The 15,373-nt window shown below is 40.1% G+C and overlaps 1 protein-coding gene and 1 long non-coding RNA gene across 7 annotated transcripts in view; one reads left to right on the top strand and one right to left on the bottom strand.

Moving 5' to 3' along the window:
• phldb1a (pleckstrin homology-like domain, family B, member 1a) overlaps positions 1–12,959 on the top strand; it is a 29,374-nt gene extending 16,415 nt beyond the window's left edge. For 2 of the 6 annotated variants that reach the window (XM_086308469.1, XM_086308468.1), the window contains 15 exons: positions 511–666; positions 751–861; positions 987–1,076; positions 1,187–1,324; positions 1,664–1,786; positions 1,962–2,123; positions 2,298–2,438; positions 2,786–2,896; positions 2,974–3,052; positions 3,599–3,743; positions 4,040–4,130; positions 5,764–5,910; positions 7,654–7,873; positions 11,315–11,400; positions 12,004–12,959. In XM_086308469.1, the coding sequence (XP_086164595.1) occupies positions 511–666; positions 751–861; positions 987–1,076; positions 1,187–1,324; positions 1,664–1,786; positions 1,962–2,123; positions 2,298–2,438; positions 2,786–2,896; positions 2,974–3,052; positions 3,599–3,743; positions 4,040–4,130; positions 5,764–5,910; positions 7,654–7,873; positions 11,315–11,400; positions 12,004–12,144 (1,941 nt within the window). In that variant the 3' untranslated portion in view covers positions 12,145–12,959. The remainder of the gene's footprint in view (positions 1–510; positions 667–750; positions 862–986; positions 1,077–1,186; positions 1,325–1,663; positions 1,787–1,961; positions 2,124–2,297; positions 2,439–2,785; positions 2,897–2,973; positions 3,053–3,598; positions 3,744–4,039; positions 4,131–5,763; positions 5,911–7,653; positions 7,874–11,314; positions 11,401–12,003) is intronic. The other 4 variants (XM_086308470.1, XM_086308471.1, XM_086308473.1 and 1 more) reach the window with 4 other exon arrangements.
• Positions 1–15,373, bottom strand: part of LOC147320465 (uncharacterized) — a 32,626-nt gene that overhangs the window by 8,712 nt on the left and 8,541 nt on the right. The window contains exon 2 of the long non-coding RNA XR_015131266.1: positions 5,672–6,034. This is a non-coding gene — a long non-coding RNA (uncharacterized LOC147320465). The remainder of the gene's footprint in view (positions 1–5,671; positions 6,035–15,373) is intronic.

Below are 15,373 nucleotides of genomic sequence, written 5' to 3'. Positions count from 1 at the left end.
TAGAGAATTGTTTACCACAAAGTAGCTCACCTAAAGCATACATTGTCCTTTCTGAATCTAATTGGGGCTGTGTTGTTGTATTTTGTATTTACCTAGTGATTGAGACCATAAATACTTAAGTGAAGTGTTTACTGAGGTTATGGATCATGTGAGCAGAAGGGTAGTTTCCGATAGATATACTTTACATGAAGTTTGTTTGTTTTTGCAGTTAGAGAAGTCACCTCCTGCTGGTTTTTGGAAATATTGCAGGTTTAGACCAGAAGCTACATTCATCTTTTACATGCACTGGATTGCTGCCAGATAATGCATTGGCAAATAAACAAACATGTTGAAAATAAAAAGAAATGTGTCACTCAAGGGAGTAACATGTGCCAAGTTGTGAATACATAGTTGTTGTTTTTTTGGTCTTTTCATTGTCATTTTATTAACAAAAAAACTACATAGGATATGACCAGCCTCACCCTTTAATAGCATTTCACAGATTTCAATAAGTTCTCTGTTTGTGCACAGAAAGCTGAAGCTCTGGAGTCTGGGACCAAGCAGTTTGAGGAGCTGGAGTTCTGCCAGCTGGAAGAGGAGAGCCGTCTAGAGGAGAAGAAGGAAGCTCAGAGCTCACAACTGCTCCAAGAGCGAGCCGAGTATCACTGCAGCGTGGCCAAGAGGAAGGTGGGGATACATGGCAGAAAACATGCACAGTTTTTGTGTAGAAGCTGACCTCCAGAAGAAGAAACTAGTTGTGTTGATTTGCAGGAAAAGATGGCTGCTCTGGAAGCTCAGGTAAAGCAGCTGGGGTTACAGGCATCTCAAGACTGTGAAAGGCTGGCAAAGGACAGGACAGTGACTTTGCATCTGTTACAAAAGGTTAGCCTGTCACTGTTCAATAACCTACTCTAAAGTGCATTGCGTACACATCATATGGTGATTCAAACATGCAATTATAACTTGCTACGCAACACCTGAATATCCATGTTGGTTCTGGCTTTCAGGAACAAGACATGCTGTGCGCCCTGGAGAAGAAATACCACACGCTGACAGGAGGGAGAAACTTTCCAAAGCCCGGTGGCAGCATGAAAGAGGTGAGCAGGTACATGCGAAGCATCACGTCACAACCACCAGTGGTGTCTGAGCTGGAGGAAAATTACTGCAAAGTGGAACTTCTTTTTACTCAGGTCAACTTTTTAAACAGGAATTGCTTCACATCAGCGAGCCCGACCTTATTTATGTGGACGGTTCTCCTCATAGTCCCTGTCCCTCCTCTGCCTCCTTCTCCTCCTCATCCTCTCACATCCCCTCCCCCGAGCTATATCCTGTCAGGCTACAAGAGGTAAATCTCGAGAGAGCCTAACAGATCCTAACTCTTGTGTTTCTGCAATTTAAAAAAATGGGCATGACGGTGTGTGGTAGCGTTTACTGACAAACAGCAGCGAGCTTGCAGTGTGTTTGTCAGTAGGTCAACTTTCTGCCTTTCTCTACATCTGCCCTGTGATTGTTTGAGGCTTGCAAGACGAGCTTTGGTGGTTAAACTGTATGAATGTTAGACATTCATTTCACAGACAGTGGGGTAGTGGAGTGTGTTGAAACATCGTCGGGTTTGCTTTGTGAGTCTTTTGAATTAAGCGAGTGCCGCTCCTTCAGCCTTCTTCTGCTGTGGCTGTCGATGCAGGAGTACCTCAGGATGTCTGATGTCTATAGGATGTATGGAAATGCTTCTCTGCAGCCTCACTCTTCCTCTCCTGCTGCTCTCCACTGCCTCTCCCTCACTGTAACTCCAGCTTTGCCAACTGAGGTAGATCTCTTTTCTGCTCTTTGCAACACTCTGATATGTTTCTCTGATATGTCATAGTACTAAAACCAAGAAAAGTATACTAACATTACCTCCAGATGTCATTCCTCACCTTCTGCTCTCTGCTCATGTTCCGATTTGTTTTGTGTCTATGTCATGCTTCTATGTCTGTGTAAAGGAGTACATCACAGTCAGTCAGTTAAGTCAGATCTTTGGGATGCAGCGAGTCAATCCCTCCTCTTCCTCCTCCTCTATGCCAGCATTCCAACTCGCCTCCTCTGAATCCACCTTCTCATGCCACACAACTGCACGTGGTCCTTCCTCCTTTCTCTCTGCACAGGTTTGTTCATTTGCAGCCATCCACCGAATTGCTGTGATCTTCGTTTCTGTCCTAGCTTGATATTATCACAAGGACTAGCCGGTAGTCTTTTCTACCTGCCTGATGCTTCTGTTAATGATGCTGTTGCTCTGCTGCTCCCTTTTTCCTTTGCCTGAACGCTTTACATCACCGCAGAGCCAACCTGAGCTGAGCAGGAATGCATTGCCTCCTCTTAATCTTGAGCGCTGGTACCAGGAAATCATGGCAGCTGGAGAGCCTCAGCCATGCCCTCCACCACTGCCTGCAAAGTCTTTTGCCACACGCAGACACGGGCAGGTAAATTCACTTAAGCTCTCCGGGCACCTTTTAGAGTCTTGCTAAAGGGCACTAAAGCAATATAGATGTCATTAGTTATGCCACTGTTCATATATTTAAGACTAGAAAGCCCTCTAGTGGGGAAAAGGGTTAAGGTAACAATCAATGCTTTCAGACAACATATGAGCTAAATTAGGATGGGACAGAACAAAACATTTATATATTTAATTTAATGCGTCACAACACAAAACACAAAGTACACCATGAAAATCAACATCTTGTTCAACTGCAGGTCACAAAATGCTAAACTGAAATCAAAGCATTCTACATTTATGAACTTATTGAGTAAGCGGTTTTTCCTTTCTCAGCTGTCAAAGTCCAAATCAGAAGGTGAAGTTGGACAGGTTTCATCAAACAGAAGCACCACGTTGTTGCCACACTCCAGTGGTGCTACACAGGAGAAAAATGCTTCCACAAAGGTCAGTTTCACACAGCTGAACTGTAATCAGTAAACTGTAAAGTCTACTCCACCTGATCCTTTTTATGTGTTTCTTAGGGGTTGCACTTAGCGCTGAGAGAGATGTCAAACCCACTGGAGATGGACTCCAGGAGGCAGTTGGCTTTGCCGAGCAGAGGTAACAGAGTCCATCAGTCCATGCATAGTCTCAGCTTGTGTGTCCACTGTCATGATAAAGACTACAAGGTGTGCACTGCAATTCTGAGCTACAAAACGTCCCGTAGCCACGTTTGCTGTATTCCGGGATGCAGCAAGGTACATCCAAAGGTTGCAAAGCAATTAACCATGAAGGTGTAAAAACTCCCTTATTGTTTTGCGGGCGCCCATAAATTGTTTGTACGCGCCTTAATGTGCTAACTGATAACCTAGAATTACACCTTCTCATACAGGCATTTAAATTTTTCTCTAAATAAAACAAACAATTAGAGAAAACTGATGAAGGCCATAGCGTTTAAATTGCTTCAGAACAGCTCTTCACAAACCAGTAGGTGATGTCACAGTTGCTATGTCCATCTTTGACTACAGTTTATGGTGGGGCTGTGTTTTTCTGTGTCCTTGCTGTCTGGATGCGATTTTCATCTAAAAGTAGCAATGACCTGTCACCAGCAGTAGAGGGTGGTGTAAGTCTGTCACACTTTACTCTGTGTCCTCTCTGCCTGCACAGATACATCTCCCACAGTCCATCACGCCATCTTGCATCACCAGCTGCCACCCAGTGGCAACCAGGCATATGACACCCTGAGTCTGGAAAGCTCAGACAGCATGGAGACCAGCGTCTCCACCGGCAACTCCGCCTGTACCCCAGAAAGGTGAGAGGCTGGCTCTGTTTCCATGGGAACACTCAAGTCTGCCCTGTCTCTCAGGAGAAGGGTCACTGCTGCTTTGTTCCCGTGACAACATGTTTTCTTACACGCCTGCTCACGTGTCTCCTAGGTACACTGACTGTTGCTATACCAGCCAGCTCTAGTTTCCAGTTATTTTGTGAAGTTTACTGATGTTAATGACTGTGTCTGGCTCTCCTGCTGTTTCCAGTGTTTGTTTCCACGCATGTCTGTTTGCTTTTTGCTTTTTGTCATCAAATGCTCCTTTATTCTGTGTCTTGTAGCGCCTGTGGCTTAGAGGCCCAGAGGATAGAAGAGATGGAAAAGATGCTGAAGGAAGCGCAGCAGGAGAAAGCCAGACTGATTGAGAACAGAGTGAGTTCCCAACTTTTAGTTCTGACATAAAAAAAAGGCTCCATTTTTAACATGGCTGAACATCGGAATCCTCTTTATTTCAAAAGCTGGAACAAACAGTCACATCCATTAATCGTAGGTAATATTGGTTTAAATAATCAGCTGTTTTTGCCATTTTTTAAAACTAAAAATCCTTAATTCACATATGCGGGAGTTATTATAGTTTTTACATTTTTATATTGTTTATATATTTTTTGTTTCCAGATAATTTTTTTTCAATTCAGTTATACTGTTTTTACTGTCTAACGGTCTAGTTCGTTTTTTTTTTTATTAAACAAGATTGTTAGTTTTCCCATACACCCAGTTTTTTTTTAGTTTAGTTGTCTTTATAGCTCCAATAATCTTGCTTACACTGTTGCTCAAAAACAAAAAAATCTGTGTCTGTGTCTGTCTTCTTAGCTGCTGGAAATTACATCAGTTTAAAAAAATGTTATTATGTTCAATTACTGCGTAAACAAAATGATTAATTGATAAGAAAATAATTGGCAGCTGATGAAATTAATGACAACAGTATCAGTATTTGCAGCCCTTGTTTCAGCTGACAGACCTGAAGCAATCACCTCCTCTCTGGCATAATAAACACTGCACAAGTGAAGTGTATTTATGCTATTTTTAGCTATGAGCATGTAATCTATCTGCAGTATGAAAGTAACAGTAATTAGTGTTTGTGACAACTATTGAAACATGACTTTACAGCCAGGGAAACATAATAATTCCTGGTTATAGCTGGAGTCAGTCCAGTGCTGTATGGATAAAATGACTACATTTATATGAAGATTTTTCTAGTCCTGTTTACACTACAAGCCATGTTCCTTTTGCCTATTACACACAAACACAATATATCAGGAGAAATTTTTCTCTGGAGTCACTTCCTACCAGCTGCAGGCTGGAGGACGCGGATAGTAAACTGCAGCCTTTGTGATCAGTCATTAAAGCCATACCAAAATTCTGAATATCACAATAGAATCCTGAATAATCAAAACAACGTTGATGCAAAATAATTACACAGTCAGCTCTGACATATTGTATCAAAAAAGAATCGCATCTTACACTAAATTAAAATAGTTTAAAAAAAAAGTACAGTTCTTATGATATCACCGATCACAGATTTTGTAAAATAAATAAATGACTGCAATCGCCAAATATTCCAGTTCCACTGAGAGTCGACACATTCCAACTTTGAGCTATTGCAAAACCTCTCGTGTGGCTCTCGCTCAGCAGATAAAAACCTGATCAAAGTGATCAAAGTGATCGGTGAACTTCAGATGTGGTGAAATGAAGTTGTAATTATTGTGTTTACCTTTGTATTATTTCCTCATGTGGAAATAAAGTAGACCCATATGTAAGTTTCTGAAAGCTGCAAAGGATCATTTTACATCAGCAAAGCTTACTTTTCCATACACAGACTTAAGGGATATATTTTACAAAACCCTGGATTGGGACTTGAATTCTCACGAGCATCTTCTGACAGTCATTTTCTTTGTATTGCAATATTTGCCTACCATTAACATATTCTCCCCGTCTCCCTTTTCCCCATTATTTTTTCTTCTCTTCTCTCCATCTGCGTCTCTTTCTCCTGCCCCGACGCTCCCAGGAGAGGGAGGTGCAGGCTCGGCGGCAGATGTTAGAGGAGGAGCGGAGGAGGCGAGAGGAGGCCGAGAGGAGGCTTCAGGACGAGACGGCCCACAGGCAGAGGCTGGTGGAGGAGGAGGTGAAGATGAGAGAGAAGCAGTTCTCCCAGGTCAGTGGAACAGAAGGAGGAGACGGGCGGCGGGAAGAAAAGAGAGGAGAGGAGACGAGAGGGGAGGAGAGGAGGGGTTAGGAGACTTGGGGGAAAGGATGAGAGACGAGACACTAAAGAGAGGCTGGGTATATATGAAGATCAAAGATTGTCAAGGAAGGGAGAGACAGGGGAAACAATGGAGGGGAGGGTGGAGAGAGAGAGAGTGGAAGAACAGAGGGAAAGTTATTATTGGAGGTGGTGTGAGAATGATATACACATAATTCAAGCTTTAATCCCGGCTGATTATCAGTGTTTATCGGCGTCCGTCACAGCAGACTCGATGAGAAACACATCAAGATCAGGCTGTTGTGAGTTGCAGGCTTTGATCTAGCTCCTGTAATGACTATTTTTAAAAGAAAAACCGATTAAAAGCCAAACTACAAACAGTTATCACCCGGCCTGCCTATCAGCATCAAATTTGCATGCATGAAACAGCTGTTTCAGACTGTACACTACTTCCTCAGTGCAAAATGTTACTGTCAGACAATGGTAGCATCCATCCAGTGGGCGATTTAGCAGCTAAGCAGCCAGATATTTCTTTAGGAGTTGGTAGACAGCTAAAAAAAAGGTAAGTAGTGGATTTGCCAGGCGGACGATCATGGTGCCAAATGAATGCTAATGTTGCCTTGAGTCTTCTGGATGTGCAAAGAGCCAACTATGTGTCTGAACACATTTAAGTTTGATTTATTTATAAAACCCAATATCACAAATTTCCACACACAAATCTTCACTTGGAATTAAACAAGTTCCCTTCCAAAAGACCTTTAATGATAACAGTATTTAATATCACACTGTATTGTTTTAGGATTGTGGTTATAAAAATCAGATAAGCTGCAGGTTTAATTCACAATGACGTTTAGTTTGATCTGAATTCAGGAACAACAAAAATGTAGTATGGCCTCACTCTTAATATTACTAGTTTATTTATTTATTTAGGACAGTGCATGTTAATGAACATAAATGTAAAAAAAAAAATTACATGAATGTAAACATACCAGATTATAGCCAAGGGCTAATTTCCATCTGTTGTCCTTAAGCATAAAAAATAGACATAATAATTCATAAAAATTCATCATTCATTCATAATGAAAACTCCATCACCAAACTTACACATACACACCATTCTGTTCCCAAATAAAACATTAAAACTATACAACTCATACATGATCACACACTTGATTTGTCCATAACCAGTTTTTAACCTTTGCCTTAAACAAATTGAGTGTAGAGCATTCTCTAATGGGTTGAGGAAGACTGTTCCACAGATGGCCTCCCTTGACAGAGAGGACGTTCTGCCCAAATGCTGTCCGTCTGTGGGGTATAAACAAGTCTCCTCGGATTGAAGCTCGAGTGGTCCTGTCTGAGCTTTCTTTATGTCTAATGAACTGCTTTAGTGGTGGTGGAGCAAGGGAGTGTAAGACTTTATATATTAAACACACTCTTTTAAGTTTCACTAAGTTATTGAAGTTCAGTAATTTATGTTTTTTTAACACATGACAGTGGTGGTGGGAAGTCGGTTTTTTGTCAAGTAGTTTTAAACTTCTTTTATAAATGTTTTCAATAGTTTTAAGTGTTGTTGGACAAGCAAGTGACCAGGACGTCAAACAATAGTCCATATGAGAGATGATCATTGAGTAAAAATAAGTTACTAAAATATTGATTAGTAAGCAAATTACCAGTAAGCACGTGTTTTCTTTACAGGCCCGTCCAATGACGCGCTACCTGCCGAACCGCAAGGAGGAGTTTGACCTGCGTGCCCATGTGGAGTCATGCGGCCACAACATAGACACCTGCCCCTTTGTCATCCTCACTGAAAAAATGTGCAAGGGCCACTTGGTGAAGATGGGCGGCAAAATCAAATCCTGGAAGAAACGCTGGTTCGTTTTTGACCGTCTCAAGAGGAACTTCTGTTATTACGTGGGTGAGGACTGAACGAGGAGAGGTTTTCCCTCAAACAATGGTTAATTTTATTTAATTTAATTATTGAATAACATCGCAAGAAAGCCGAGCCTCAGTTATTTAAGTCTTTTGGAAGAGAGGTCTGCGAACAGAGCACATGTATTCAAGATAAAGAGTCAGACGAAACCATCATCACTCTCTAGATATGATTTTAAAAATCACAGAAATGTTTGAAAACTAACATCTCTTTGTGTTGCAGTATATTATAGCATTAAAGTACACCGGTATTTCCAGCTCAGAGTTGGCAAAGTGGACTTTTGAAGCTCCTCTGTCCTGTGATCTAGTGCCCCATTAAGTGTGAATTCAGCTATCCAATTTATAATGAAGCTTTTCTTCAAGTGCGCTCATTCAGTTTCACACACGCAGTGAATGCAGGCGCCCTCGAGGTACTTTTAAAGATAAAAAACTGCTCAGAGAAAAGAAAACACTGAAAAAAGTGCACAAAGGGGAGGTATAGTTAAAGACTATTTTAAAACTTACAAGCTCTTTGTTAGAGCAGAAATAAAAAGAGACACACCAAGACATTGCATCACATAAAAAAGTGACTGACAGAGATAGAAAACACAGCTTTCAGTATGCCATCAAACTCATGAAACCATTAAAAAATATATAATGGCTGTACTGGCATGATAATGGTACAATGATACAGTCCAGTCACTGCGTACCCTCTTAAGCTTTATACTTTCTGATTAAATCCCTGCCCTTAAAGATGATTTCTGGTCATGCAATGGTAGATTTCTTGTTCACTCATACTGTCTTCCAGTTGTCTTGCTGTCCATATAAGATGGAAAACAGAAACAGAGACACGTGAGGCAGTCCTCACTGATACGCACTGTTACAATTAACATGTTTAATCATGACTTTTTTAAGCTTCTTTTTACAACTGGCAGGATGTTTTAAAAGATGTTTTAGAGGTTTGAAAACGGCATGGAGTCACTCCTGAGTGGATCACAGCACCATTATTCATCACTTTGTTTTTTATAAAACATTTTTGTTGACTCCAGTTTTTCAGTTTCTTTTAAAATTGCAGACACAGCGTGCTTGTAGGATCTGTCCAATCAAATTACACTTTGTCTTTCAAAGTCCACTTCAGTATCTTCACATGGCACTTCAAGAGCAACTAAAGTGAAAAACTTTCATCCACCCTTTCTTCTTGCTCCTGCTGAGCTCCGTTAAACACTACTCAGTGCTTTCATCACCAACAAAACTTCACAGCATGAAGGACTAACAGGATGACTCTATGTCTCTGCAGAAGGATCACATTGTGTCAAGTTAGCCTCTAGCCTCATTCACGGAAAAAACTTTCAGCATTAAGTGATCAAACTACCCCTCTGTTCCTTATTTGGTAGAAAGGTTCCTTACTGTACACCAGACCCTGACCTGATTTATCCAATTCACCCCACAGCAGTGCAGAGGCTCCTCTGAGAAGCACACATGAGTGTAAAAGTGTCCCAAACACTTCTGTGTTGATTCACCTGCAAGCGACTGCTAATTAAAGCCGCTCCTAAGTGGAGTTCTTCGCCTCGTTCCTGTGCGTTGAAACTGAAGCCAGTTTGTAATTGGCGTCTATCACACTGCCCTCTGAATTCGAATTGAGAACAGTTCGTTTTCTGAATAATTCACAAGCGTTTTTGAGCCATTATTTTACAGTCAAGTTCAAAATAGAACCCGAGTGTGTTTTCATTACCCCGTTCTCTTTGCTCCTCTCGCTCTCCCCACTCACTTGCCTAGCCTTTTCACCCCCTCACTCCTGACGAAGATGATGGTGATGACGGTGATGAAATAAGATGCAATACTTTCTCTGGATGTGTTTTTCTTGGGGAGGAGGCTAGCTCCTGGCTTGTTCGTGACTAATAAAACGAAACTCACATTTCAAAAACATTTATCTCATTACTAAGCAGATTTGACTTTATGGAAAAGGAAAAGCAAGAAGAAGTGCCGGACGCATTTCAAAAGACCGCTTTTAATTGTTGGTGGATGTTTGGTTCTCAGTTGGGCACTCCAGTTTGCATGAAAGAGACTGAATGAAATAGACCACTGTTTATTAGAACAAGACTGGAATCCAGAAACTCTTTTAGCAGATTTTATTTGAAGAACTCCTTCACACTCAACGGCGAATAGTTTAGCCCCAAACTAGAAAAAACCATCAACTGTATCTGATGAGCTTCATATGCAGGTTTCACTTAGTGATTTTAAAACGCTTAAAGCCATCCTGTGGGTACAGAACACAAATCCAAAGGACTGGACAGAAGGTCTGACCTGCTTCAAGGGAAATGTTGAACAGAAGGATCAAATGTAGTATTCAAAAGAGACTTTCCTTTTAAGATTTATAAAAATTCTTAACCTCGCCAGGAGGGGAAAAAAAAAGGAAAACAGAGACAATCCAGAAAGTACAACTGAAGAAAACAAGTCAAATTAATAGGATGGTAAAGACTTCAGGCATAGCTTGAAATAGACTCCCACTTTTAATTAACTTTTACTCTGATACGGCGCTGCTCATACCTATTCATGGATTATGTGTTGCTGGGAAAAAAACATTAAACACCTTTTTCCTCATTTTTGCCTGATTTCTCCATCTAGATTTAAGTTATAGGACTAAGATAAGAGAAAAGGGCATTTCTGTGTAAGGTGATCCAATGCAACAAACAAACCCCACACTTTAAAAAATATCTGGCTTTTACTAATAAATTGCTTTGAGCCTTTGAATTAAGTTCTATTAAGTCAAGTGAGATGGAAAAATGTACCAAAAACGTCATAATAACAAAAAGGAGAAACATGCACATAAAACCCAAGGACTCAAGGAATCAACATGTACATCTACACTGTGAATTTCCCATACCTTTGTATTTATGGTGTATTATGGTTTTATGTAATTTTATAAAATCAGCAACAGCTACAAACTCTCAGTTTCGGGCTCCATTCTGAAACTATGTTAAACTTAAATATAAATTACCAACAGATTAATTTCTGCGTTTTAGAGTGAAGACAGTCTTAAAGTCACACTAGTGTAGTTTTTTTTTTTTTTACAGTTCAGTCTTAGCTTGAATGAGTTGCTATATCATTTAGCTTTTATGCTCCTTGATCCTTCAGCCATCCGCGTTTCTGCTGGGACTCACACTCACCCCAGTTATTTATTTTATTTATATTTAGTCTTTCCTATATTAGGATTGAATGGCTAAAACATGAAAAATAGACCACATATTAAAATGTGAAATGTATTTTGTCACTGAATGTCTGCCCTCGTCTTCAGGTGAGAATAAACGCAATCGGTCCATTCATATTATCACCGATGTATCCTTGGCTGATTCTGCCGTAAGGCGCTTGGGCTGGCAGAGGTCTTGCATCAGTACAAGATGTAATGTAATGTCTTTTAATATATTTATTTTCCTTTTCTCTCTCTCAGACAAGCATGAGACCAAGCTGAAAGGGCTCATTTACTTTCAGGCGATTGAAGAGGTTTATTACGATCACCTACGCAGCGCCACTAAGGTAAACACTCCTTTGTCCATTACTTACAATTCAGAATTTCATTGATTACTCTATAATATTTTGCATGCATGATAATCAAGTATAAATTCATGAAAGGTGGATTTGTGTGTGATGCGTTAAACTCCAGAACAACGCTTTATACGGCGTGTTTTTTAAAATCGCAGCCATCATTTTTAAGTACAGATTTTAAATTAGATACATTACTTTACATTATGTTACATTATTTTAACAAGCAATACTGCCTTTAAAAAAGAGACTGCAACTTTAGTATAAAGCAACATTTCTGTGTAACTTACTTTTCAAAAGGCAGATTTAACAAATATCTGCCTTTTAAAAATTTCAGGGGATCTAAAGGTTCAGATAAGACTGGAATATTTTTGTCATTCTGTCATTATTTCAACTTCTCCCACAAAAGGTTCACCATGCTCAAGTCATTTTTCTTTTAGTTTACTTTTTGTTTGAAACAGACTACAGCCAGAGTTTGTTTTAACTGTTTTAACTCATTTTTATATTTTTTGTTGTTCTGAAAAACGTCTGGAAAAAGCAACAGGTGCAGCTTTCAGTTTTTGCTCGATAAAATCCCCCTCCTCTTTGATTTCACAGAGCCCCACTCCATCTTTGACCTTCTGCGTGAAAACTCATGACCGGCTTTACTATATGGTGGCCCCGTCCCCTGAGGCCATGAGGATCTGGATGGATGTCATAGTAACGGGTGCAGAGGGCTATACGCAGTTCATGAGCTGAGGGACCACTGGGTGAGCGATCTGGTTGATGTCGGAAACCAAGCGAGCACCCAGACACCTGCGAGCCAACCTGAGCTGCTCCCTGCCGCAGCCGGGACTGGAATAAAACAGCTTGACAGCGTGTAACGGATGGACTTTTAAAGGGATGAATAACCTTGGGCCAGATGCCTTTGAGCAGATGAGGGCTCACTCATGACAAGGGTGCATTTCAGTGATTATGAGAGTTGTATTTATCTTTCACCTAGCTGTGTGAGTAGAAGAAAAAAAAACACTTTGAGTAGCCTGCCAGTAGATTCACGAGGGACTTCTCAGCAACATCAATCACATTCGAGTACCAAATGTACTGTTAATATTTACAATACGATACTTTATTCTTACTTTATATAAGCTCAACCTGTTTACACCTTTGAAGCCGATCTATGCATGCAGTTTTATCACTCTAACCTTTTTGATACATTTGTACTTTTTCCCTTTGTTAACTTTTCTCATATTACAAAATAGCCTCTCAGTATTACAAAACAACAACTATACAGTAAAAACAACTTACAAGCAGCTACTCTGAAATATATTATTGAGACGCATATTATTTGGTGCCAAATACTTGTAATGCTGTGCAAGATTTGTTCTTTTTTTGTTACACAAGTGTTAATACCACTTTATGTATTGTTCCAGGAGCTTCTCATTTAGGCTAATAACACAGCTTTAATATGTCTGTACTATGTCAAGTTAAATTCTAATAATATGATTTTAATAAGAATCATAAATTATATAACAGGATTGTAAAACTACGTGTAATAAACAAAACTATATGATGTATCTTTTGTTGCTTTTTGCCTCATAAAGCACTACGCTGCTGACAAATTGCCTAAACTGGATGCATTCAGTTAGCACTTCTTCCTTAATTAGCGTGTCTCCCACACAAGTTAATTACCAGCTTTCTATAAATAAAACCCGCACGCCCCAATTTGTTGCTTACATTCACAAAGGTGTTCATTTTTAAAACGTTACAACGGGTCTATTTACATGAGAACAATCAGGTGGTTTAATGAGTTAAATTGGCTCGTTAACTCTGATCAAGTACAAAAGAAACACTGAAGCCGTATTTTTTGTGTTTGTATTTTTGGGGCAGCGTAATTAATTATATCGCTCACTTTGCACTAGGTGGGAGACATGGAAATGAAAAAAGGAAAAAAAAACATGAAGGGAAATTACATGTGACTTTACATGCATGATTCAATATTAAGAAATTTCAAATCACGTACTGTAAAACCATGTTCATGAAGTTCCCACAAAGTGGGCGCTTAAGAGTAAAAATTCCTCACATCTACACAGCGGATCTTCTCGTGTTCAAATTTTCTAAAGGTGCAAGTGCAGATTACTATTAACCTGTGACAGGGCGGTATGATTAATTGACTCCAGGGACCAGGGGGGTATTCAGCAAATGTGCAGGTAATCAGGGAAGCACACCTTGCTGCTGACAGGTACTGATTCGATTCAGCACTTGAAATGTTAATTCTTAATTTCTTGGTCTAAAGTGAAAAACATGTTGTGTGCAGCGATGTCGACTGAAATGAGCACCCTCAGTTTAATGCAGCCAATGATTCCTACTAATAACTTCTGCCGCTTCACTAATATCATTCACACCATTTGCATTTGGCTGACCTTGGGAGAGATTTTCACACATCGTGCCATTCAGTACTTCTGAGTCTTTGCTGTGCCCAGCTGAATAATAAACAGATCTTTAAGAGGGCAGCGCTCGCTCATTACCGTGGTGACGAGCAAGAGTGACACCCAGCCTTATTGTTGGTGAAATATTAATGAAACAGGGGGTGATTTCCCCACACTCTCCCGCTCACACTGGTCTTTTTCCCAAGGCCTTTATCACACAAATGAGAGCGTCGACGCTGTGAATTAGCAAAGGTCTTACACGATTTTGTCAATATTAATAGGAGATATTAGCCTCGTCTCAAGACAACCGAAAATATCTAACGAAATGAAAACATCTGTCAGCTCAGGGGGAAGGTTTTTTAGCATCTCCTGTCAAAGATCTCCGCTCTCACATCCTTCACAACACTTCAGTGCAGGCATTTGTAATTTATAAGTTTTCATATCCACATGTGAGTTCGGATTAATTTAGGAGATTAAAGCGAAAAATCTCCTGCCCAACCCCTAACACACTCCCCCCTCTGCACACACGCAGGCTCAGACATCACACATCACACATGAAAGCATCCTTCACTAAATGCATCTGATACACTGGCGAAAGTTGCACTCACAGTGTTTACTGCTTTGAACAAATCATCTTCGCTTTCTTTGAAGGGGATGTAAACCGACAGTTATTAATTCAAAAACAGGCTACACAATAGATACAAAGCATTCGATTACATTGTTGTTGTTTTTTTCTCTCTCTCCAGATTTCACAGTACGCACAGCACAATGTGTAAAAAATATCCAGAGGGGAAACGCGCCAATGTTGACCTAATGAGGACAACAAAAACAGAGACACATCACAACGGCACCCCCACTGTGGGGTAATAATTCTTTGTGTTCTGATAACTAAATAAAATCACACTTTACATGTGCATTGATTTTTTGATAATCTGAGATATAAAAGGAACTGTATATTCACCCATAGGTAACCCTTTTCAATTGCTTGCTAACCCACATATCTGATGAACCAATCACATGGCAACATCTAAATCCATTAAAACTTTTAGACATGGTCATGAGAGCTTTAAGTTTAAAGTGAGCATCAGAATGAGGAAGAAAGGTGATGTCAGAGGAAAATAGCCAGGTTGCTTCAATCTGAAAGGAAGGCAACGGTAGGGCTGTGCGATATGACCAAAATCTCATATCCCGATATAAGAATTCCATCGTCCCGATAACGATATAAATCACACAAATGTAACATTTTCTGTAAATTCTGTGAATCTCGGGCAGCTCGACTTGCGTGAAGTGTTTCCAGGTGCGCGTCATGTAGCTGGAGTCGAGTGTTTTAACAGATGCATGAAACGATACATTTTGAGTATTGAGTGAGTATTTATTACACGGCGTGCTGCGGGGAAAAGCCTGTTCTAACGTTTAAGTCTAAGGTTTATTTTTTAGCACCTGGCGGCTCTTTTTTTTACTTCTCATCCGTAAATAATCTGCTCTTTCACGTGATTCAAGTTATTTTGAAAAGTCTCAACAGGATCTTGAGCTTTATTGTGAAAGGTTTGTGTGGAACATAA

The sequence above is a fragment of the Aulonocara sp. 'chitande type north' Nkhata Bay genome, linkage group LG10 (assembly GCF_057382095.1).
Source record: "Aulonocara sp. 'chitande type north' Nkhata Bay isolate Kocher_YH1m ecotype deep benthic linkage group LG10, A_spYH_male_GT1.1, whole genome shotgun sequence".
NCBI lineage: Eukaryota > Metazoa > Chordata > Actinopteri > Cichliformes > Cichlidae > Aulonocara > Aulonocara sp. 'chitande type north' Nkhata Bay.
Note: the sequence above shows the minus strand (reverse complement) of the source record. Positions and strands in the feature narration are given on the sequence as shown.